Source organism: Falco biarmicus, chromosome Z (genome assembly GCF_023638135.1).
Source record: "Falco biarmicus isolate bFalBia1 chromosome Z, bFalBia1.pri, whole genome shotgun sequence".
In the NCBI taxonomy this organism is placed as follows: domain Eukaryota; kingdom Metazoa; phylum Chordata; class Aves; order Falconiformes; family Falconidae; genus Falco; species Falco biarmicus.
In genome coordinates this window covers 36971402-36998191 of record NC_079311.1, presented here as the reverse complement: position 1 = coordinate 36998191, position 26790 = coordinate 36971402, and the positions used below count along the sequence as shown (strand labels likewise).

The following is a 26790-nucleotide window of genomic DNA, read 5'->3' as shown; positions in this document are numbered from 1 at the left end:
AACTTTTACTTTTAGATTTTTTATGGAAATCTCTCAACTTCAGTGCCTGAAGGTCAGGGCCCTTTTTTGTGCTGGCAAGTCTGAGTGCATAATGCACATCTGATCTCTGGCAATCTTTAATTGTAGATAATTTCTAGAAATCTACAGCAGAACACACGGACTTCATAAAAATACCTTGTTAGATGGTATCAACACAGGTAATGCTTTTCATCCCTTAATAATTCATTAGGTATAGTTTTAGACCAAGTTACAATGGTTTTAGATTTCAGCGCTTCCACTGAAGCGTGTCTTTTTGGAAGCGTTAATGCCAGGAGAAATGGCTCTCAGGTGGCTCAACACAAGATTGTGCTGTGCAGCCAGCAAACAGAAAGAGCCTTTTGTTCTGTGTGGGCTCCTTCCAAGCAGTTAGGTATTTCTTTCACCTTTTTGCCGTTTCCTTTTTTCTGGCTTACAAAGCGATATGCATGATTTTATATAAAACATTCAGTAAAAAAAAAAAACACCAAAAACTTAATCGGTTTCTGAAAAGAAAAATGTAATACTGCAAATGATGGCATTTTATTTGAAGGACTAGATCTGCATGGAGCAGAGGAACATGGGAGCAAATGTGAAGCATAAGAAAAGAAAAAAAAAAGGACAGTATCAAAAGGAAGGACAGGAACATTGAAAAAGTAGGCAAAACCTAGTAAAGTAGGAAAGAGAAAACTGAAACAGGAATAGGCACGCAATGAGGCAAAGATCTGTAATCCCTGAAAGCTCCTGGTCCTCATATGGTTAGTTCCTCATGATTTCTCACTAGACCTTTGACCTGACCTTGTTTTTCTCAAGTTTCAGCTTTTTCTTCAATCTAGTGAATATAAAATAATCACCACCAAAATCTACAAGCAACGTATTCTTCACCTTTTAATGGCAGGGCCAAAACTGTAACGGCATACTACTGTTTCCAGGTCTACCACTGACACCATTGGTACAAGACTGATTTAGAGGTGTCATGATTCAAATGAGAGGGTTTGGGTGGGGTGGTTTTTTTTCATATTCTTTGCTTTATTCTAACTTACAGTTCAAAACCAGCAAAGTTTGAGTAGTCAAGCATTCAAAACCTAGGCAAAACCAAAATGAAAGACAGCTCAGGAAGCTTAATTCACTTCCACTTGGGGGTGGGTGTGGTGTAATTCAGAAATATGTGTCACATAGTAATTGGGTTTTTCACTTTATCAACTGGAATTGTTTTTTTGATTTATGTTGATATTTGTAAAATATTAGTAAGTTATCACTCTAGCACAGGAGAAGGGTTTGGGAAAACCTAGGCAAACCAAAATAAATAAGATTAATTGTTTGCTCAATAACAAAAGGGGAATCAACCTACAGCTTGGGTCCTAGATTTTCGTCTTATGCTTGGAAACTGCTACTCTTCAGTTGCATTTGAGAAGTGTTCCTTGAACAGTTCAGTGCTTCACTATACATAATTCAGTTTGCTGTCTCGTGTACCAGTCTCTGCCTTCTGATATCATAAAAGTTCAGACAACTTCCTGGTATCTCACTATTTTGCTTTGTAGAACAGGTACGTAACAGTTTTCTCAAGTGTTTTCAGTGGTTACAAAAATGATTACTTTTTTTGTACTGGCATGGACAGCTAATCTTCAATAGCAATAAATTTTAAGGAAAATATGACAACTTGTTAAATCCCTATACTGGTGAAACCTTTAAGTTAATGTACGTTTTCTGTGCCTATAAAATGCAAGAATGTGTACCACGTGGTATTATTCTTATATATGGAAGATGACTAAGTGAGTATATGCAAGATGGATGGATTAGTGGTCAGCCCACTGCAGTTGTTTAAAGTGTTTCCACTTAAGCCATTGGGAGTTCAGAGATCACAAACACTGATTAATAGTGTACTTCTGAAAAGCATCCACATCTTTACAAATCTGCGTTTACTCTTTGTTTCAAGTAGTCCATCACCAACACTAATTTTATGGCCTCAGACTGTACTCCTCACTCCATTATTTGATCAACAGCAGAACCTACTTCAAGAAATTATACAATATGCAACATTTCAATTAAAACCAACACATGAAGCAATGATGGTGAAAAAGAGTTAATCTATTTTCATCATTATGACTGGATCAGCAAGTAAGCCCAGGCAGCTAACAAAAATCACCAAATTACTACTGAAGTCCAAATGACATTAACAAACAGGTTTTACCTAGCTACTCAAAGACAGGATTCTAGTCCTGTTTTATCTGACCTTTCAAGCTATAATAATATAACATGGGTCAATTTATAACCACAGCAACCTAAGCATTTTGTCCGTTCATTTTTAACCACTCTTCCACCCCCTACTTGCCCTGTAAACAGGTACTGTTAAAACATCATGCCTTTGTGGTATTTTGCTTGTCTAAAATACAAAATAAGAAAGCAGAAGTTGCTCAAGAAAATTTGATCAAACCAAAAGCCACTGTAACAGAGTGTTATCCCCATCTGCAAAAAGCTTCATCCAGTCTGTGAGTTTTCAATCAAATTAGATATTTTTTAGCAAGCACACTGTGGTTTCAGGCAGTGTTCACTGAGCTTATGAACTAAATTCTTACAGAACAAAGTTGGTCAGAGTGCATTAAGTAATTTTCCAAAAAGTACTTACTGAAGATTGTGATTCGGGCTGTTTGTTGGACCTGTAAACATAAACCAAACAAACATTACTGGCAAGTTTGGCTCAAGGACAACAGCATAAGAAAAGTCAAGAGCAATCTAAAAGAAACCAACTCTTTAAGGAAGGTTTGTCTCAAGATTCAAACAAAACCCTCTGCATTCCTGCACATAATCATATATTGCTATTTTCAAAGCCACAAATAAAAATCACATGAATCTTCCGCCTGGTCAGGCAGCAACTTGAGTGGACTTAACTTTTGTTATTAAATATGTCCCACCATAAAAACACAGGCTGTTAAAAAGACAATGTGTTATCTTCACACATCAATTACCTCTTAATAAGCCCCACCTGAGAGCCTTACTATCAGTTTATGGTATGACACAGGCATGCTCTCAACCTTTGTCACAGCAGGGACAAGGTCCAATACCCAGCACTTAATGAATCACTTACAAACTAAACTGTGGAGTTAGCTATTTTCATTATAAAATCAGAAGAAATTTTAGGAAAATGTCTCTACAATTTTCTTCACCATTGCTTCAGAAGCAAACTAAATAAAAGCTTGCCTTCCAGGCTGGACGATTAAGTCTCCAAAATGCAATATAAGTGCTTCTTGAAAGGTGCGGTGTACCTTCATCTGTCAAAGGACAGAATTTGAGGCCAAGCTTCACTTAACAGTACAGATGTGATATTTCACAAGGATGGGGCCAGCACTATGAATATCACGTAGAAAACTGCTTCTCATTGTTTCCTTTAGGTTTCTTTACGGACTGAGTTGAGCAGTACAGTGAAAACTCCAGGCAATGAAATGTTACCTTTTCGTACTTTATACTGGCACTTCTTTAAAATTTTTTCTTCACTACGTATTTACAGACCTTTCCATCTGTATTTACTTTCTTTTATTACCAGTAAATGAGTATTGAGTTCAACCGAGAAGTTCTGCACTGGGGGAGAGGCCCCAGGCAATGGCTTTATTTATTTCCTTTTGTGTTGAGAATTCTTCTTAAAACATCAAATTCATTTCTCATTATGCTACTGTGAAAACTAATACCTAGTCTATAAAGCAGTCTGAGTAATTATAAAAACCAGGAACTCACCAAGCCTTACGAACAACACTCCTGTTGCAGTTATTGTCTTCATCCCATTTGAGGCCACGCACTGGTAGTATCCTGTGTCCGTGGTATCCAGATCCTGGATTCTCAGACGTGAACCATAATCTGTTTTTCTGATGATGATCCGTCTTGGTTCCTGAACCACTGGAGCATCATTTTTTAGCCATCTCACATTTGGAGATGGATTTCCTGCTACCTTGCAGTGCAGGATTGCTGTTTGCCCCTGGACTACAGTGATATTGTTTACTGGTTCCAAAAAGGTCAGAAAGTAACCTAAGAGGGTAAAAGGTCAGAAAAGATCAGACTTCACTTTGCTTGTGATAAAAGGCTGCTCAAATGCACATTTTTGAGAGAGGGTCTTGTAAATGGTTTCAGTTTTCTTTCAAGCATATACTAAAAAAAAAAATGTGCAATTCTCTGTCCTAGGGACACCATAACATTACAGTCTGATTTGTCTTTCATGATTGGCTTCATGTTTGTCTGCAAGTAGATATGCAGTTTAGAAGGTCAAGCATGAATTAATACCATTACAATCCTAACTCCCTTTGTGGACACCTATTCTGAAAGCAATAATGATTTTTTCTGCTCCATTTCTATGTCTCTTGCGAAACAGTTAGTTCTGTAACAAAAAAATACACCCCTATTCCATAAGAAAGTAATCCCAGTTGCAGCCATATTAGAATATCATTATAATTTTACCACTTAATCTTCTTACATGGTCATATATTTGTCTTTAAAAATAACTAAAACTGGAAAAGTTACTTTTAGGTATTAATTTGACTTGCCAGATACTCAACTGACAAGAAATCTTAAGATGAACCTGATTCAGATAGGTTTTCCTTACAATCAAACTTCAAAGATGGCAAGTCTCACATTCAATTTAAAGAAAGTATGCCTCAACTGTAGAAGTAACCTGTGATACAGAGGGCACTTTTAAATTGATTATAGACTGCCATTTTTCATGTCAAATCTTAAAGTAGTGCTAAATTGGACGAAGAAAGGTCTGTATGGACATCAAGTAATCCGGTTTCATGGGTTTAGTTTTATAAATGGAATCTAAAAGCACTAATTTGTGGTTTGTTAAAAGCAAAGGGCTTGTCAAGAAGCATGTATGCTGTATTGGTGATCTCAAGTGATAAAAAGATTAAAAAAATAATTTATGGAAGACTATTGTAAAAAATTGACAATCAAATCTTCAGTCTTATTGTTTTAAATTTAATTTGGTGTTAGGAGTCTTGCAACTGACATACATCACACATTGAAAGCTTGGAAGCATGTAATTCCATTGAAATAATAATGCAATTGTCAAAACAAGTAAGAAAAATATCTAGCTGTCATACTCATATGTTTGTTTTGATGAATTTATACCATTGAGACATAGAGCATCAGGAATACTTCATATTACGTTACATTTTTATGTCATCTAGATCCAAATATCAAATAACTGATGGATGTCTACATGTGCCATTCCCTATCAGCTAGATTATTTTACAGTTGTTTAATGAGGAAATAGCATATTACTGTGCAGGAATCTAACACCAGCAATGCAATGGTAACATTTGCAGTCTAATTGCTGAAGTACTTAAAAAAAAATGATGCGCTGCTTTGATTTACTTTTGACATGATCATGAAAATCAGTTACTCTGTAATGGCTAGGCATAGCAACGGAGAGGAAAACACTAGAAAAATCATAATATAAAGAGTTCGCAAAGCCAGATTTTGCTGGAAAAATGGGTTTTCTTGAATATTATGTTGTTCCCTACCATTGAACTTCCAAAAGAAATGCTGCTTTAATGAATAACATGAAAATACAATGTAGATAAGCGTGAATTTAGTATGTCACTAAACAGAAAATGAAGTAAATCCCTGCCCATGGCAGGGAGGTTAGAACTAAATTATTTTTAAGGTCCCTTCCAATCCAAAACATTCTATGATTCTATGAGTCAAATACATATAACCTCCACATGACACTGGAAACTTAAAGGAAAATTATTTGTCATCCTTTTTCCACATAAAATAATGAAGTAGTCTGCAAGTAATTTTACATTAGTTTTCCCTATTGTTAGTCTACAAATCTTTAGCTGACTTTAGAACATTTTGACAGAAAACAAATACTTTTTTCAAATGTCTGATAAGAAAGGAAGAAGAAGCCTTCTGCAATGTCATGCCACAACAGTGTCATTTGTTGTGGTTTCCAGTTACGTTTCAGAATTAGAATTGCTAGGGTAACATTCTGGCAGGGAACAGAAAACCAGCAAATTATCTTGTTGATACAGGGAATAGAAGCAATTGATTAAAACTATTACTTAAGCCAACATTTTTACATATGTAAGTATTTGTAGCAGCAAGAAAGAAAGTATGATCAATCCTGCCACATGTTAGAAAAGGAATTTCCATGGCTATTTCACTCTTAGCTCATTATTTTGCCACTTTTTCTTAATCTGTATGGAGTTTATTCTCATCAGCATGATTAAAGCAGAGTATACAGTCAGGAGGAGAAGTAAGTTTGCATTTATTTGAAATATGTTCAAAAGAGTTCTCATACTCAATAATACTGCTTGAGTCAGAATTAATTTATGAAAAGGGGTGGAAAAGCTGGAAAATTCTTCAAATTTTAGCAAAACAACTGGAGCATTGAGGAAGTCAAGGACATCTAGTCATGGTAATGGCTTTGAGATGTTGGGTGGAAGAGGAGTGGAGCCCCAGTGTGGGACCATGAAAGCACCAACTCAAGCAACAGTGGCAAATTGGATGTACAGTCTGCAAAATGGGTGGGAAATTGGCTCACAGGCCACGCTCAGAGGGTGATGATCAATGTTTTTTACTCAGGCTGGCAGACCGTCACAAGCAAGGTCCTTCAGGGATCAATACGGGGCCCCACACTGTTCAACATCTTCATAAATGTCTTGGAAGATGAGATTGAAAGCAGCCTGTTTGCTGATGAGGCTAAACTGGGTGGTGATGTGGGCAGAAGGAAGAGCCATCTTAGAGACCTGGACAGGCTGAAAGAAGGGCAAGCAAGAACTGCATAGTGTTTCAAAGACGCGTCCAAAGTCCTGCACCTGCACCAGGATAACCAAAGAGCCCAGTACAGGCTTAGGATCTGTGTGGCTGAGGAGTAGCCTTGCTGAAAGGGAGCTGGGCGTCCTGGTGGACAACAAGCTCAACATGAGTCCGAAAAGAGCTGCTGCGGCAACAAAGGCAAACCAGATCCCGGGCTGTGTCCACAAGGGCATTGCTAGCTAGCAGACATAGAGACATGATCATCGCAGTGTACTCAGTGCTTGTCCGGCCACACTTGGAGTCCAATTCTAGTTCCCAAAATTCAAAAATGACACAGAAAGTCTGGAGAGTGTCCAAAGGAGGGCCATGAAGATGACTGAAAATCTGGAGAGCCTGCCTTATGAGGGAAGACTTGAAGGAGTTAGGTCTTTTCTCCCTGAAGAATAGAAGGTTCGGGGGGGGGGGGATGGGGTGGGGTGGGGGGGGGGGGGGGGGGGGAGCTCAAGAAGCCACATGGAGAAGACACAAGAGGCAATGGCTACAAGCTGCATCAAGAGAGGTTTCATCTCAATAGAACTAAATTTTTTGCAGTGAAAACAACCATTCACTGGAAAATGACCTCTCCAGAGATGCAGATGAGTCCTCGTTACTGGAGGTTTTCAAGGTGCGATCAGACAGGGTGTTAGATGATCTTGTCTAGGCTCCCTTTCCCTAAAAAAGTTTGGCCAGATGATCTTTTAAGGTCCTTCCCAACCTGGGCTGTTCTGTGGTTCCATGGGTCTGTGATTCAGCAATCATGGGGGCAGCCTGAATGTGCTCACATAAGAAAAGCAAAAGAGTTGGTTTAAGGTATTTTTTGAGAAGTTAGACCACTTCCAGCACGGAGCCAGCACAGAGGTACAAACACCAGCTCGGAGATGCTCCTGACTCCTAAGTGAAAGAAGCAGAGAAGATGCTTTCTATAAAGGTGGGGTCAACCCAAACGCTGTAAGTTGACAGTCAGGTAGTGTGGTGGTTCTATCTCCGATATACTTTTTGTTCTTAACACAGAAGTATAGGAAAGGTCTACGTTGTTCTTGTGCTACTTACTGGTCAGGTTTTGTGCCATTGGTCAGCTTACAGCTTGCTCAAACACCGGTATTTCACTTTTCCTAATGAGCCAGGTTAGTTATGGATATTACATTCAAGTAAATTTGGATGAAAACAGATACTAAATTTACTTACTAGGACCAACAGATGTTATTAACTCAAGATTAAATTCATGTTAGGACTTTCTGGTTTACCAATTAAACCAGAGGTACCATAGGAAGTAATTTGGTCAATAGCTTTTAAGCAATTCAAAGTATTTTGTGTGAATTTATGAATCAGATCCTATTAATAACTAGAACAAAACTATTACTACCAAAAGCAATGCCAAAGATTTATGGATGAATTCAGACCCAGTGTGATTAGATACAGTTCCCCTGAAGTCAGTGTAACTGAATTCATTTCCTGCAGGTTAGAATTTGGCTTTAGTTCATTATTTCTCCTGCCAATTTTATAGGCATTTTCTGCAGTGTTTTACATTACCCTGTTATTACAAATCAAGTAATAAATACTTTAACCTACTGAACTTTGAAGCACTTGTGTTTTCTTCAAAGTTTTGCAGAGCAGCTCAGGAACAGTAGGGCAACTCACTGCCTATCCACTGCCTCTGTCTGTACCCGGAGGTGTACAGTCTTTATTTCCTATTTTCGCCTCCTCTTTGAGAAATGATTCTGAAGTCTGACATTTATATACTTACTGAATCTGAAGTGATTGTATGACAGTGGGCAGCCATTTGTTGTGCTGCTCTGTTATTTGGTGTCCACTTTAGAGAACCCATAATTGCAAATCTTTCAAACAAAGCGGAAAATTTAACCAACCAACCAAGCTCTTAAGAATGCTTTTTGTACTTAATTTCTGCAGTGGTAATCAGCAGTTACTTTTTGTGATGTACCTCACACCACAAATGCTGTGTGGATGCCAGTTCGATGCACTGGTTTGGAGGAAAAAACGAACTGTTTCCCAAGATAAACTGGGACCTCAACAATGTGCAAAACAAATTTTTTCCAACGTAGTTTCCTTTCTCTCTTAACATTCATTTGGACAGGGAGGAAAATGAATGTGAACGCACTAGAACTTGTATTTAACTTGTGTCCTATTTTGTTAAGCATCAGTCAACTAGAATTTTTAAAACTTGAATAGATTTGATCTGTTTTAATACTGACATACCTTTGAAACAAAGCATAAATATAAAATATTTTGGGCTTTCTAAGTATAAACAGCATTACTAAACTTTTAAATGTCATACTATAAACAATTATATTTCATTGGGGACACAGATATCAAATACAATTTTTTAACAATCCGAGTATAATGGCCAGCAACTTTCTGTGTTACACAGATGCTACCGTTATATACTATTTTCTATACTCTGGCTTGGTTCCAAGAGTCACTGAAATGAAGGACAATGCTTCCTTTGCCTTTAGTGGTCTTTGGCTTGGCTTAAAGTACTTCAAAGGGAAAAGCTATCTCATGGATATTTCTACATTTGCTGTAGGCAAATATGCTTTAAATTAAGCTTCTCTTTTGTTATGTTTTCTGACATAGTGTACAACCAATACTAATATTTATTTTGCTTGAACAAAGTAAAAACTGTTCTGTCAAGAACCTATGAGAGGATAATGCAGCTTAATCTATATATTGTATTATACGATCATAGTCTGTGTATCCTATGAGTAAAGCAGCTTAGGGAAATGACTGACATGAATTCTGGCAAAACTCCTTCATATTTTGAAATGCCTTTGTTAGGTTGCCAGTACTTCATATTTTTAAATTGAATAAATTTCATCTAAATATATCAAACAGTATCCCACAGCAAATCAAAATGAAGATGACAGGTCTATTTTGCGTGTTTTGGCAAGAATATAAAAATAAACTTCTCCTGCATGTGTCAAATCATTATCAAGATAGGCACTAGAATATACACTAAGATAAAAACACAAAGGGTACAACTATCACTGAGACCTCACATGCATATTATGTTTCTTAGTTTTACTTATATTATTCTGGCACCTAGATGTCCAAGTTATTGGCTTAAACCATATGTGCTATTCTTGGCATGAACACAATATAAAATGATTGCTCTGCTTCTGTTATTTTAAGATCTTAGCTGTGATTTTGAAGTTCATTCTAAAAAATATTTTAAACCTCTTCAGTTACTTTAGATCATGTTAATTTTAGCTTAGCTGTTTTCAATTCCAGATTTATTTTCTATTCTTTTGTTGTTGCTCCTCTTTCCCTATATGATTTTTAAAATAATTATGCATTGACAATTTTCAAACCAGCTTCTTGATGGCCTCCATAAATAGCAATTATTAAAAATTTTCAACTTCTAATCTCAGAACTTCTAAATAGTTTATGAATATTGAAGTCTCATAAGACAGGACGGTAACATCAACCTTATTTTCCAAATGTGGAAACTAAAGCAAGGGTTGTTTAAGTGACTTCCAAAATTTACAGGTGGACTGTTAAAATATGTATGATACACTGAGTTTCACATCTTTCTGTGTTCCTGAGATAATAAGGATATGAGATAATGTAATAATAATCCATTTTTTATTCCTTTTTATTTCTGCATTGCACACGGGAAACAAACACTGAATATCCAGTTTCTGAGAAAAAGAATGGAAAATTTGAGTCATAAATTGATAGTTACCTGAAGATAGAACAATCTCTTCAGAACAAGTCATAATAATAATTACATATATGTTTTATCACTTTTTAGATTTGTATTATGTATTTCAATAACTTTATCCAACAGTCAGAAAAGCCCATAAAACCATCTGTTCAGAACACATCATAACTTACGGCAGTGTTGGCTTTAGATACTCAAAATTTAAAGTCAGCTGTTGAAAAAGAAAAAGGAAACACTTCCTGCCTGCATAACTGCATACAATTTAGAGCATTTTCAGATTAATGGCATAAGACTCTCCAATGTTCAAAACCACTAAAAATATGTGTATTATGATTTTTTTTTTCCCCCAAGCCCCTTGCTTTTTTATTCCTCCTTCCCAAGCCTTTTTGATTTTTTTTCCTTTAAATAACTCTTTGTTCATTTTGTTAGATATATATAAAAGAACATGGTCTTTCTCACCAGAACTCTTTCAAAAGACAACTTTCTGCTATGGCACTTTAAGACTAATATAATCTTACATGCAATACAAGAGATTTTTTGGGAAATTTTGAGTAATTAATAATTCCATAAGAAACAAATTAATTATTTCCTATAATAAGACATAATTTTTCACCTAGGAAACGTACTTTAGCTTATGGAATGGTTGATTATTAACAAGAAATGACTTGAGGAAGACAACACTTCCCAAATATACTGTGATATGATTACCGTAATAAGTATAAAGTCTTCCCAGAACTGACAGGTAATCTATAAAGAATATCAAAGGGTTGCAGATTGTTCCGGGCTTATAAAAGAATTGAACACCATCGTAAGCAAAAACAAACATGAAAGTTACTGGAATTCAAAGTATTCCTTTCTAGAGGTGTGTATAGCAACAATGCTGCAAGTACAAGAGCTTAGGGGATCTGAACCACACCATCACATCTTAGCAAGTTGTAAGAGTCCAGTAAAGCGACTCTTTCCACACGTAAATCAGGGCTGGAAATACACGGAGAAAAAACATCCTAATAAGGAGCAGAGATAGAAGTCTAAGTCTCATGATTTCTTGCACAGACCATTTTCCTAAATGTGAAGCAGTCTTCCCAGTTCTTCACCTCTCTGCTTTATTTAACCACAATACAAAGATGAGCAACCCACAACACATTGTAGCCAAAATACACATGAGCAGTTAAGGAAACTACACTGTTATATACTGCCACATAGTATTTCCAGATAAATTGATACCTTTACAGCCTAATTTAATCCCATTATGCGCACTCCATCTTCCATACTATTTGTGTTCTCAATGTACAAAACTGCAAGCCAGAAGCATGTAAAATGAAGTGACTTGGATCACATGCACTTCAAATGTACTTCAGAACAAATTACAGCACATTCAGGAATGAAGCAGAATTAGCACTGAAATACTGCCACAATGTGCACATTGTTCCCCACACCGAAAACAGTGGGCTTAAGCTCTCTTATTAGCAGAAGAAACCTGATTTTTAAGCAGCATTTTCTCATACTTGAAGGACTGAAGATCTTATCTAGCCTGGGAATCCAATTCTGTGGGGTGCAATTGTTTTCTTGTTTTGTGAACTTCCAGGTGAGACTGTGAAGGAGCACCTGTCCTAGGTTAGTGCCCTTTTAGAAGCAGATCTTAGTGGGGGCACAACAGTGCAGTTAGGATGTGGACTGATCTTTCGATCACCAGTCCTAAAAGCCACCACTTTTAGAATACATGATTCCTGGCAAGTTACCTTATGTCAAGTCAAAGCAACCAGGATAGCCTAGTCATATAGATTTATCATATAGATACCTCTTGAACCAGAGTAAGTTCCCAGACCGACTTCTGCAGAAACCACAGTTAAGGTCAGGGGCTTGAGGCATCATGTCGCCTTGAGCAACCCAACTCACTCAATATCTCAGCTACTGCAAGTTGCCCTTAATCATGCATTTAACTATTGAAGTATATTGCTCTAACATTGCCACCACCAGATATTATTTATACTATGAGATTTTAGTGGAGCTCATTTAGGCGTGAAGAGTTCATTACCCTTTAATACTTTCCCCAAGTTTGTTTTAAGAGTACAAGATTGCAAGCAGTGAGCCCCTCCATGATGATGCACCAACAGTGCTCATCACAAAAGAAAAGCTTGGTTTCGGTTTGTGCCACAACTCTCATCTTTTTTGTGAATAACAGGTACGTTCTTTTTCTCCTCTGGGCTTCTGAAAGGAAATATCCCTGTTGGCCTTGTCCTGGCCCTCTGCTGCAGTGAGAGAAAGAGAGAGGAAACTTTGCTCCTTCCCCAGCATCACTGACAGGAAAAGTTGGTCGACTGCAGGAAGGTGGGCAGAGAGCAGTGCCAGACCCAAGCAGGCAGTGAGCCCCAGTGTTTCCAGAGCAGAGCACAGAGCTGACATAATTTTGTTTCTTAAGCCGGGGAAAGAGACTTTTTAGGAACCAGAGAAAGTTTGTTAAGAGTGTTGGTTGCAAAACAGAAAAGATATCAAGACACACTAGATTGAAATCAAGATTGGGAAAAGGATAATTTTTGCAAAGGCTCACTGGACTGGGAGGACATTTGTGCTTGAATCTTTTATTTTTATTCCAAAGCAGATCTAAGTTCTTCTACACCAAATTCACAGTGCTCCCCTCTGCTTTCCTGGTGGTTCAGGAGATCAGTTCAATGAAACAGGAAGATAAATTTTCCTCAAAGCCCTAGCCAAGTCATGGTCCTATCGATCAGCTATCAGAAAGCTAGCTTCACTTTTAAGAAGAGACTTGCAACTTTTTCAGAGTGCCTACTATTAATAATACCTTGCTTAACCAGGTTACTTCCTTGGAGACAGAAGCATATTTCAGGACTTCTGGAGGATTTACAGAGTGTGATCAATACGTTTGGGCATTATTAAAGCCCATTTACTATTATTTTCAGGTCTGTCTTGGGTCTATTCTACACTAGAAAAAGATACAAGTCATAAACAAATCAGAATAACTAAACATTTTTTAAGGAAGGGAGGAAGATCAATGTGGTGGAAGGAGCTGAAGGCCTCTTTCTAATGGTACCAATAGTATGCACAACCTCTGAAGCAGAACTATCCAAAGATTTTTTGAAACGAGACCTGCTACCTCACTATGATACAGAAACACATGGATTAACATTCCAACCAAAGAAACAAAAACGTTCAGCCAAGGGATTTTTGCTTACTTGGAGAATTCCGTAGCCACAAAAATAAAAGGGTAGCAAAATGAGGCCATTTCCAGACCAGGCATGCTGGAAACCAGCAACTGATTCTACACCAATGAGTCATATAAGAACAAGGGTCTCTTTTTTTTTTTCTGAAGGAAATACAAAATCCTTATGATGTAGAAATGTTTGAGATGTGATTAATTACTTCCTTAGACAGGTATTGCCTGTGGCCCTGCAAAAAAAGGAAATAACTGCAACTCCTTTCTCAGCAAGAATTTAACCAAGTAATGTCACATGAAAAAAGACATTTTCTTTTATGTCTGTACTTAAAAGCTCAGACATAACAAAAAAGTAAATAAAGTGGGACCAACTTGCCAAGTAAGCAAGCCTGTCAATGCAGTTAAAGATTAAACATGGACCTTTTTCCATCAAAAGTAGTGGGTATGGGAGTGTGGAGTAAATAAAAAACTCTAGTATACTGTGCTGCTGGCAGGAATGTCTATTAATGAAATTTGTTCCCGATAATGGAGGACAAAATTTAATCCCCAAATCATCTGGGAGCTTCAGGAAGTGGAAGAGGGTTGAGGAGTACACAAGAAGTCTTCCTCCCAAACCGGAAGGATACAGTCACACAATGATGATCAGTAGCAACGTGGTTAGAGATACGCAAACATAAACATGTCTTTATTCAACTAAGGATAGAAATCAGTGGAAAATTCTGAAGAAAAGCTTCTAACAAGCATAGTCAATGTAACAAATCTAACCAGCATTCAAGTGAAACACAATAAGGATTACATGACATTGGATATTTATGAGAACAGAAATTACATTCCAAGGTAGCCTCAAAATTTATGTTCCTGTGAAAGAGAGGCTCTGAAAAATCTAACCAGCACCTCACAGTGTCTTAGGCTTCAATATGTACTCATCTTGCTGAGAATGCTAATGATAATGCAGAAAGTAGGCTGAGCTCTTCATGCGAACAGATTATATGACCTTTTTTCTAAGTGTAAGGGTTGACTTTGTATAGCAGTGCTTCTATACAAAGAAAAAAATCTGTACTACAACTGAGAGAACATGTTTCTACAGATAGAACACTGAAAATGTCCTGCTTTAGGAAGTTGAACCAAACTGAATTGGAATTCCATTTTGCAGTAAACACGTGCATTTTCAGAGCCGAGAATAGCATTTAGATCTATAATTTAAGTGATAAAGTATTATAAAAATATATGCTAACTAACAAGTTACTAGAAATTCTGCAATTACAGTCTGTTCTTTAGAAAAAAACTCACTAATGCTCAGAGCTACTTAAAAAGAAAAGTATTCTTGTGTTGCCATGGACTGGGTTTAATTATCTCAAACGAAAGTTATTTACAGATAACAATACTTAAGATTTACCTATAGATGCCAAGTGTGGCACTGTACAAAATTAAATCATTTTCATGGCACCAACATGACAGAAAATATGCTAGGAAGGCAATAATAGCCCTCTATGTTTGGGTCAAACATTTAATTCCTAAGTGTGAGGGGACTGAACATGCTTGAAAATTAATTTTTATGTACTCCAGTAACCTTGCTATTTCCTCTGAGAATCAGAAGTATTAAGTCATACAAGGCTGCCTTTCTTACAGACTTTCATTCACAGGTAAATCAAGTGAACATATAATAAGAGGATTTTGCTAGTCCTTTCTAAATTATACTTATATTTGGGTGGGGGGAAGAAAAAGTAACTACAGTTAATTTTACCTTTTGGTGTTGGAACTGGTCTTTCAAGTCCATCCACGTGACCTAAGGGGTCATTTGTATCTGGAATTTCCATTTCACCTAGGAAGAAAAAAATATTTTGTCAAATTGATGTTCTGAGTTGATCTTTCTCTTTAACAGCATTATGATAATAAGTTCAGCAAACTCATTCAGCCCAGATCCTGGTTCCAGAGCAACAGGAGACAGCTACTAACAAGGTCAGGATTTATCTATCACACATTAGAAAACTTTGTAATAATTTACCTTGTGCTTGGCAAATATAGGCAGCATTAAAAACTACTTCCCAGTGCTTACTAGAATAAAATTCACACAGTTTTACAAAGAACGCAAACATTTCCTGAAAACAGTGCTGGGCTAGCAAATTAAGCAGTACCTGAGCTTCATTGACAATCTCAGTTACAAAATGGCATAAATCTGCTTTTGAAGTTATGTTGCAGTAATTCAGATTCTATTTCCAGAGGTCTGGCTCATCACCTCTGCTGACTTTCTTAGCCTATTCTCAGCCAAGTTGCTAGAAGATATCTCCAAAGAATTAAAATACAGTAACTATCAATGAAATATTCCAGGGGGTGATGAAATAGACAGGCATCTTTCTGTGTGCCCTCCTTTTTTGTGTCTAACATATATCAGAACAAGCTAGAACAAATGTTTAGCCAGCAGCTGCTGCAGACAGCAGACAATACTTCATGATCCTTTACTTTTCTGCAGGTCTTACAAAACCCTGACCATTATAAAACAGGGGTTCATTTGTTTGCTCTTGCTTTTGAAAATTTGATGCTGAGAAGCAGAGCTGAACTTACAAATTAGAAAAAGCTAGAGCGGTGCTTTTGCTAAGGCAACTTCTTAAATTACATCTCCTGTATTTTTGTATTTCCTAATTTACATTCAGCCATCCAAATTCCTTACCACCTTGGCGTATCACCAAGAGACCATGTAATCTAAGGTCATCAGGATCTAAAGTGAAAGATCTGGGTTGTGTTGTAGATTTGCTAGGGGTGTACATGGTAATGTTTTGGGTAAAATGAAACTAGGGAAAAGGCTCTCCCTCTTCCTTTTGTCCCCATTCCCTTCCTTCACACTAAACTCTACAACATTACTTTGACTGCAAGTCACAGCGACGAAACACAAAAAACTCCATCCCTATCTTGCAGCACATTATGAAAGAAGAAAATTGAGACTATGATTATTTTTTATTTTCCTTTTACGCTTTTACCCATTGAGGACAGAAGATTTAGCTAAATTGCCCTTAAACTTACCAGGTGAAACAGAAATCAGAGACATCTTCAACCTCAGGCTGGATCTAAAAGTATTTATTTTGTCACAGTACTGCCACCTTGTCACTACTTCAGTCTCTCCCTTCACCTCCCACTGGTTGAGGTTCCTAGCCTCAGAGTAATACTGATTCCACTAGAGTTGTGTGCTCATTCCCAGTCAACCCAATTAGAGTGATGGTGAAGAGAGCACTGTAACCCTTGGCTTGGCAGCCCACCTCTTTCAAGCCGGAACAGCTAAGGCTTGGGTAGACATAATCTGCCACTTCTAGCAATGGCCAACAGAAGTGATAGATAGTTTTCATCTGCAGACTAGTGGGAAAAGTGGAAATGGGTGGCCAAGGTGGCAGCACTTTAAATTGCCATTGCAAATCCTGCCTCAGTGTGTCTTCACACTCCTGAGGGCATGGTGCAGACTCAGTGCCTGACTTTTTATTGTACAGAGGTTTTGCTGATTTGTTTGTTTGAGTGTGAACTGATGAATGTGTAATAGGGATATTTCTGTCAAATTTCAGCAGAGACACATCACATCTCATGTTTACCAAGAGGCAGCAAGGCAAGCTCACCTCTATTCCCTTGCTTTTGCTTGACCTCCTCTATGTCACACAAGTTGTTTAGAACAGGGCAGCAACATTTACTGACCACAAGGAATATAAATCCAAGATGAGACATTGGAGTAAAAAGAAAGAGTAGAAAAAGAAACTATTCTTTCAGTCCATGAGCACCTGCACTTGGCTTGTTCTGGTGATCATAATCCAGTAGTATTCATAGCATAAAACATTATTTGTAGAATCCCATTATTAGGCACAATTGGTTGCTTAACACTCAGACCTCCAAACTCCAAACTGCCAAAGAGCTGAGTGGTACTTTTGGTTTAATACCATGTGTGCAACTTTAAAATAGTTGTTTCCATTTCTTCAGTCATTCAGGGGGATTCACAACAGAAAAAACATTGGATGCTCATATAAATAAGAACAGAAATTCCTTCCTCTCTCTTCCCTTCTTCCCAGACCCATAGGCTTTAATTTTTTTAAAGCCTTTCAAAACAAAGATGGAAAGAAATAAAAGCATTTTGTGATTTGAAAACATTTCAATAATAATTCTGTATGATTCACTCTTGTGCTTGATATGTTTTATGTCTGGAAAAAACATTAATCTCCAGATGTGCTTTACCAGAGAACAATTAAAAACCATAGACACCACCTACCAGCAAAGTCTCCATAACTGAGGCAAGTTAAAATTGGAAACCCTTTGTATACTTTGTAAATTATAAACACAAAACAGATTTGTCACTTAAACTTGCTTTTACAAAAGAAATACGTATATTTTCTGTAATCTGCAAAATCCCACTTCAGCCACATTTATTATGAGTTCCAAACTCTAACCATGAAGTTTCTGTACCACAACTTCAAACACCAAAAGGTTACTAACAATATGAAATATTAAGTTTTTTACACCATAAATGCTTCTGGATCAGGTGACCCACAGGTCACTACAACTAAATAAAACCTTTTCCTCTTGAATTAAACTGAGTCAAAAAATCCTGCAATCAAGAACTTTGAGGAAAAAGCTGTTTATTCCTGTTGAATATTATTTTCAGTGCTTTCTGATTTTACATTAATAACACAGTACATTTTTCCTGCTAGGATTAAATCCATAGTGTATTCCTCAACAGATAACAGTTCTTCCTGTTATTTTTTCTTCAATTCCCTTCACTGCAGTGCAGATGCACTCCTGATCACATGCTATCACCAACTCTCTGCGGTCTTCTTGTTTGAAGACCCCTACACAACTGTGCTCCTGTCCAGACCTGATTTTTAACTTGTGTCCCTTTTCCCACTTTGTGTATTCAGTGTTTCAGTAAGGGTATCCCGTTTTGCTTTTCTTTTTCCCACATTGCATCTTTTCCTGGCAGCATTTTCTATGTGTTGTTCCACTGCCTGAAGGGGGCAAAAAATCCACGAAGTAATTTTATGTGTCCATCACTGTCTTGATCAGTAAACAGTTAGAGAGTTAGAGTAAACAGTAAACTGCTAGAGAAGATACTATTGTTCATTAAACTGATTTTAGATTCAAGAAAGAGATTAAATAGTCACATTTGTTTTCATATCTATTGCAAATATGGCATTGTCATACAATGCTAAGAAAAAAAGGTACACTTGCTAAACACAAGACTGGCAGAAGCAAAAGCAACCCACAAAACAGTTGTTAATAAAAACTGTTAAGAAGATTACATGTGATATTACCAACCCACGCTGGCAAGAAGTATGCTCTCATACATTGAACGTTGTGTTCTGTTGAGGTCCTGTCATCTAAAAAGGGTATGGAAGAGTTGGAAGACTTTCAGAGAAAAGCGGTGAGGATAATTAAAGTTATAAACCAGGGTGTGTACAGCTGCTAGATTTGTCACTCTGGGAAGGAGATGGCTGAAGTCAATGACAGTAAAGGTCTGTGGAGTCATGACAGTCTTTGAGAGGATGGACCAATCTCTCAGTAAAAGAAGTAACCGTGTGAGGGAAAAACAGCAAAAGCAATTTCAAAACAGAGCTAAAACAAGGTAAAGTTTTCTCAAGCAAGATGTAGTTAAGCTGTGGACAGAGTTCACAGGGGCTACAGGTGAAACTGGGCAAGTTTATGGAGAAAAATTTTCATGCCTAACTCACTCATAGAAATCTCATGCAGGAAAGGAAGTCCCTGAGCTCACAATGGCTGGAGGTTAGGTAAACACCCAGCTTAAAGCAGTGCTATGTATGACAGACCTCTTACACTTTTACTTCAGCATCTCCTTTTCGCTGCCATCAGAGTCAAGAGAGGGTTACACAGATCTCTTACCTGCTCCAGTATGGCTACTCTCATATTTTTCACTTGTCCTCTGCTCAGATACAAAATGTATCATGGCTTAGTTCTGTCAATTTACATTTGCAGAGATAGTATCAGATAGAAAAAATCACCAGTGTCTGCCCACCTTGAACACTGCATGACCAAAGAAGACTCCATCATAGCCAGAACTGAGCCTGAATGCCACTTGCCAGTATGAGACAATGTATGTGCCAGATGTGCCACGTCAGATCCCCGAAATACCCCTTTTTTCAGGGACCACGCAGTCAAATAAAATGCAGATGCTGTAAATAGTACCTCTCTTAAACTGTTCACCCACACAAAAAAGATTTCTTAACTTTTCAGGGCAATTAAGGAAGTTATTTGAATTTAAGGAATATCCCGACTCCGAAAGAGAAACCATATTTGAAGTCAGTATTCCACATTTCTGATGTATAAAATACATTCTGTTCCTTTGACTTACTGTAGCAAACTGCAGCAATAAAACAAGCAATTTGGAAAATCCAAACTGAATATAAACGACTATCATTTCTTTTATCAATTCCCTTCTGAAAATATAGGGAAGATTTTCTTACTGCCAAGGTCCAGCACAGGTAGCCCCACTGCTCAATTTTAAACACCAATGACCAACAAAACACACAAACAAGCACCCTATATTATTGAGACAGGAATGCCCTTTCACACATTTGAAAACTGAGTTACCCAACTGATCACAATGCCAGCTCACAGGGCATACATCATTCATCACACAAGAGCTAAACTTTTCCCCTGAAATGGTTATGAGTTCACAGATCATTCGTTACTGGAGAGCTAATTGCAATAAACAGATTTCAAAATGCTCATGGCCACAAGCAGACATCAAAACAATGCATTAATCTTCATCAAAAAGCCAGTCACAAGGAGGCAGTTATCATAATTGATACCAGGGACAAACCAAGACGTCAGCCGCACACAGGAAAAGGATAACGAAGTCAGGTATGTTCAGCCAGAGTGGGCCCAGTTAATTCAGAGCAGTTAAGGGCTGGCTGATGCAACACTCTTTCAGTTCTCGCAGAGCACAGATGAGATCTTCAAGGACGGGAATTTACACAAATATTTCCTATTACCTATTAAAAAAGAGTAAAAAGGAATGCCAGAGAATTATAGACCCATCAACTTAACTTTAATTCCTTGAAAAATAATGGAACAAAGAGGTTATTTTGAAGCATTTAAAATAAAGCAGAGAAATGAGTAGCAACCAACACAGAAGCCAACATTGACTTGGCTTACATGGATTAGACCTAAACATAAATCAACTATTGCAAGCTATTGCAAAGAAGGCAAACATCATACTGGGACACATAAACAGTACTAATCCTTCCACTCTGCTCAACACTTGTAAGGTCCTGGAGTGCTTTCTCCAGTTTTTTGTATTCCATTTCAAGACGGATGTGGGTAAAACTGAAATACTACAGCTAGTGACATCAGGGTGTTCTACAAGACATGACCAACAGAAAGACAAAATGAATTACTATTATGCCTGCTTAGTATGAAAGAGATTAGGCATGGACTGAAAGCTAGCATTCCTTAAACACGCAGGTCTCTGTGAATGAAATTTTCCAGAGTGGTAGACTGGGCAAGCACCTACTGCATATGACACTGCTAATACAGCTAATGCTTCTTCCAAGGTGAAACAGGACCTCTTAAGATCTTTTCCAGTCTCATGATTCTATGAGGAGAACAACCATTCTTCTACCGTCGTATGTTAAATCCCAAAGCTTACAAATAAATCCTTCAACACTAATAATTGCACACAGCTACAGTTAGGGAAACTGCTGATTTTTGTTCAGCCATTCCTTCCACTCACCAATAATCCTCTTTCTGGGGCTAAAACTATTTTCAGATTTAAACAGCAATATGTAACCTTTGCTTCCTACGGCTGTAACCTTTGACTCAGGTTCTAACTTTCTTCCAATAACATAAAAAACCCAAGCTCTCTCTCTTCAGCCTAATACCCTCTAATATTCTGTTCTTTTCTTCATAAAACTTTGTTGAGCTTCTGTCAATTACTAACCTCTGGAACTCCCAAACAAAGGGCCCACTGTACCCTTTGATTCAGCTGCCAATCTGATTACTTTGGCTGGGAGGCAGGCTGCGCGAGTCGCTGAATCAGGGCCTTTCATTGAAATTTCTCGTTTCCAACATCTGCAGCCCCTGGCAACCAATTGCAGAGTGGGCTTGGCAGACCTGTAAAGGGTGGTGAATAGTCTACAAAAGATGCAGTCTGTAGTATAAAATCAGTGCGCCCCTTTCATAGTGATGGTAGATTAGAACCTCCACAGCACACGTTACTTAACTGCTGCAGCTTCACATAAAAACAGCTGAAGGTGGGCAAAATAACCTGCACTTCTTGTTGCAGTTGCTCTACTCAGACAACTGTGAAGTCTGAAAAACAGGAACTTCTTAGGTTGCTATCAGCTCGCAAAGCCTATAACTCACAGGATAGTATGTTAACTAGCTAATTTGAATTTATTCTTCAGCCATCCAAAATTCCTTAAAATTACTGTCAGCTAAATTCATAGTAATAAAAAGGTCTAACTATGAGACCATTAGAAAGCCAGTAAGCTTTTCTAAGCCTGCTCTGTTATAACATCAAAATATCATTAACTAAGTATACTTAAAATAAAACCACCAGCAGCTTGTAAGTCACAGAACCTTCAGAAAGCTGGTAGAAAATACAGACAAGAAACATTTTACAAGAGCCAGGGTTGAGTTATACAGAATAAATTCCCACAATTTATAAGCATTCCTTATTGAAGGAAATCTCTTGTTCCATTAGTGTGAATTTTCCCCTCTCTGTATTTTTTTCTATTTTACCTAATAGCTATGTTGAAATGGCTTCATTTCAGTATCACGAAAAACACTCTATTGCAAAATGTGGGAATTACACTAGGGGAAAAAAGGCAGATCTAAGGTTTATGATCTGTAGCAATGAAAAGGGCTTTATTATTTATTTTGGACAGAAAATCCATCATTGATTTAAAATAAAATTCCAAAGAAACACAAATGTTAAACAACCTTCATTCTGCACAGTGACACTTCATTTCTCAAACACATCTTAACAGAGGTTCAAAATCCTATACTTTGACATCCTTTTGTCAGTTAAATGTATAAAGAGGGAATCTGCATATTGCATTAGTCTCTATTACTGCAAATGTTTGTGTTCACAGAGTGATCCAAGATAGACTACTTGTCTGTTTTGGAAAACTAGTAAAGTGCATGATGAAAAAGCTGCTTTACAAATTTCACAAGGTTCTTACAGGGATCTCCTCATTTAATAAAACAATCCTTATTAACCTAACATCAAACCACTCTAAAACACAGTAAAAGAAAACAGCTGGTCATCACCACAAAATGCAGAGAAGGAATGCTCTTGATTTCCACACAAAGCTGCAATGAATCTCCAGACCAGTAAAAACTACGCTGAAGATTCAGTTTATCTTCTTAGTCATCAGCCAGGTGCCTCACCAAGTACTATGAAGTCAGTGTGAAAAGAATGAAATCAGAGAAGTAATTTAAAATATTATTACCAGGGATTCAAGCACAGACTTCAATGAATACAATGACTTATTTTAATGCCTTATACTGTTAATGCATATTTTACATGAACCACACAGCTGCGTTTTCAATAGTACCGTCAATCTTTACCCTTTCATTATACAACCCTCAACATTTAGATTAGCTATTAAATAACCCAGATTTTTCCTCCTGCATCTCATATTTGCCATTTAAAATGAAAGTTTAGAAATGTTAGTAAGACAAATCAAAGATACAGATTTATTCAGATTTTGTTCACAAAGGAACCCTTGTTAACAGCTGTTGAAACATTACAGTAAAACACCATCCATGGAAAAGAAGATACGCATTTTAAGTCATCATTTTCAATGCAAAACTAAGTTCTGAAGACAATAACCTCTGGATTGCAAATTATTCTGTTATTTGACACCCAAAACACTCTTTTGATAAAGTCACACTGAAGTCCAGCTCCTCTTATTTTACAACACAGAACGGAGATCATTAAACAGGAACCTTGCCTGCATGAAGGACTATCCAAACCCTATTTTCAATTCTTAGGATTTCCTGCAGGGTCCTGGCCAAGTCACCTTAGCCAGACTGCTAAAAGCATTTGATGCAAAAGATGCAGACAGATGTCCACCAGGATTTTCAAAAGCATGTGGGCACCCAAAGCTCATGTCTGCAGTAAATATCCCTTAATCTTTTGTACCTCAGTTGCCCAGGGGCTGAGAGGGGGAAAGGTTAGCTGCCTGATGTGGTTCCTAGTGCAGCTGCATGAGTGAGTGAGTCAGCACAAGGAAGGGAGCAGCATGAAAGCAAGAAGCTGGGGCAGAGAAAAGGCGGGAAGGAGTTTTTTATTGATTGTGGTGATTTATGCCACTTTCAACTGATCATGGAATTCCAGACGTAAAGCTTATTCCTGCACACTGCGGCACAGAAACTCTACAGCCGCTGCAGAGGTCTAGCTTTGCTCCTAGTAAAGAAAGGCAAAACTTAAAGCAGTATTTGGAAACAAATTAAGATGTAATTATGATAATAAAACTGTTCTGAATGTTCAATAAATAAGAATGAACTCCATGGTATTTACAGCATAAAATATTTGAGGCTTTTTAAACCACAAATGTATTTCAATGCCATTTCTGATTTAGTAACAGTGGAACTAAGTGTACTAGCTATCACAAAATTAGCTTTTCTGTGCAACTGTATGTTGAATAGTCCAAGCCAATATACCAAGGAGCATATAAAAGCCTTGAACCATGGCAAAAACACAAATCATTCTGGATTTCATAACAAATGACCTTTGCTGGCAATGTGTTACGCTAAAAAATAAATAAATAAATAAATAAATAAATAAATAAATAAATAAATGAAGTAAAGCAATTGTGGGTACATTCCAAAGTTCTTCACCACCTCAGCTGTAAAATCACAGTTTACACACAACCAATGGAGGCTCTGAACACACCTGCAGTAGCTCAAAGAACACCAAGCAACATGATAATTATCCATGGCATTATTACATGATTGATTATTTTACTGCTTCTGGCTGTGAAAACAAAATAGTCTCAACAAAAAAGTTGAAAATAATCATGATTTATGAGTATAACACTCCATCAACTGGGATAAACAACAATTTTCACAGTGGTCTTTTTTTCTGAAAAATAATTTAGGATCCAAAAACACCAGTCCTGTTTGCAGCCTTAGGCTGAAATCTTTATGTCTCCAATTCACAAAATCACTCCTAGTCCAATAGACATTTGAAAATGGGCTTATTTCTAAGCACACACTTAAATACTTTCCTACATTTGAAACAAAACAATAATCTCCCTCAGTCTAGGTGGCAATATAAAACCAGCACAGATCACAACTGAGCGCAACAAAATATAGTAGAGGCTGTTATTACCTATCCTAATGGTTAATCTGATTGGGTTGACAACTACAGGCTGAGTAACTACTGCAAGTGTAAAAAATCCTTCCTACAGTTTGTTTATTTTCACTCTCCAATTGTATCTCAAAAGCGGGATTTGCAGCACCACTCTTCGAAGATAGGGTGGCTACAGCCAGCCACTCTGCTCTCTGCAAAACAGTGAGAGTAACTAGCAAATTTGTATTAAAAAAATAGAGCAATTTTTGAATGATAAAAGTACTTATGGGTAAGTATTATAACCATCTCCCTGACAGAAAGATATAGTGGAGACCAATGGACAATTAATCCTCAAACGCCATTACTAGACACTAATTTGAGAAACATGGCCACCCCAACAGGAGGTCTAGGTCATCAATATTCTAAGAAATCAAGGCTGGCAAATGGCCTACTGATAGGGAAATATTCATCCTTAAATCAAATCATTAAGTAAATGCTCATGTTCTTTCTGATCACCAAGCATCATAGTTTTTTAAAAGACCCAAAAAAATAGAAAAGTACGCTCTACCTATCTTGGGATTTGTCTCCACTAAGTCACATTAGAACATGATTTTACAAAGTTACACTGCTAATATGTAACACCAAATACTATGTTCAAAGAGAAGCAGCTGCTGAATAGTCAAGATTTTTACTGTAGGCTTTGCTTATGACCAGTTTGCATAAAGTTAAATATACCAGATTCCATTCTTAGAGAGGACAAATTTCTTTTTAATGCAAAGTTATCTTGGTTTCTAGATCAAATACTTAACATTCTTCATTTTCTGCTGAAGTCTCTTTATAATGACTAATTTCTTATGGTCTATATACACAAAAGAAGAGTAATTCCTCTTCCACACTAACAGTTCAGCTCGTACTGACAGTCACGGAGCAAGTATGGAGAGAGCAAGTCAGCGTGCAGGTGTTGTGGCCAGGCAAATCCCACGTGAGCATGCCCAGCATTTCAGACTGGATCAAATACTGTTGGTGGCTAAACATCACTGTATGAGCGTGTGCGTGCATCTGTGCACATTCTTCTGTATGTAGAAAACGGAGGACAAAGGTAAGAAAGGATGCCAGGATATAAAGGAAATCAACATCTGAACTGTATTTTAGCCATCTGTAAAATGCAAACCAGTTATTGTGATTGAGTGTTTAAAAGATGTATTATTGATTTGTTTTAGCAGACTTTTCTACATTTCACAGTATGGAGTTACTTATTTAAATAACATTAATAATAAAGTTTAAATAGTATTTACATTTCTTCATTTGAGAGTAACTAACTAGATGATATTACTTCTGCTAATGAGCTGCTTGTCCAGTCTAGATAAGAAAAAACTTTTTTATTCCCAGTGCAGACTCTGTTTGACTTCATTTACAAATGAATGGATACAGTGAAGTCATAACGGTTGTCTGCTCTGAAAAACTCCCATTTCTCTTTCCCCTGTTGTTTAAACTACCTTTGCTGTTGGCCGGGTGAATAGCTCAGATGTACAACTGGATTTTGGTACAGTTGCTCTTTGTTATTTGCCTTTAATTAACAGAGCCAAGCAACACTTTTCTGCATGAAAAGAGATGGGATATTATTTGCTTATGCTCTTCTCAAGTATAATAATAATGATTAAAAAATAAAAAAAAAAAAGTAAAGCCCTGAGGTGGAAAACAGAGTGAGCAGAGTGCTTCCAGATGTGAATACCTGCCATTTTCAGTGGGTGGATAGTGAAAGAACTACATGAAAACCCAGCCACAGTCCCACTGACACTAGCCAACGCGGCCATTTCCAAATGAGCCCCTTTCTGCCCTCCCTGCCTGACT

General features: G+C 37.4%; 1 protein-coding gene across 2 annotated transcripts in view; it reads right to left on the bottom strand.

The window, feature by feature from the left end:
- The window catches only part of ROR2 (receptor tyrosine kinase like orphan receptor 2), a 154396-nt gene that overhangs the window by 35382 nt on the left and 92224 nt on the right, over positions 1–26790 (bottom strand). For both annotated transcript variants that reach the window (XM_056325466.1, XM_056325467.1), the window contains exons 2-4: positions 15397–15474; positions 3745–4032; positions 2642–2672 (exon numbers count right to left, since the gene is read on the bottom strand). In XM_056325466.1, the coding sequence (XP_056181441.1) occupies positions 2642–2672; positions 3745–4032; positions 15397–15474 (397 nt within the window). The remainder of the gene's footprint in view (positions 1–2641; positions 2673–3744; positions 4033–15396; positions 15475–26790) is intronic.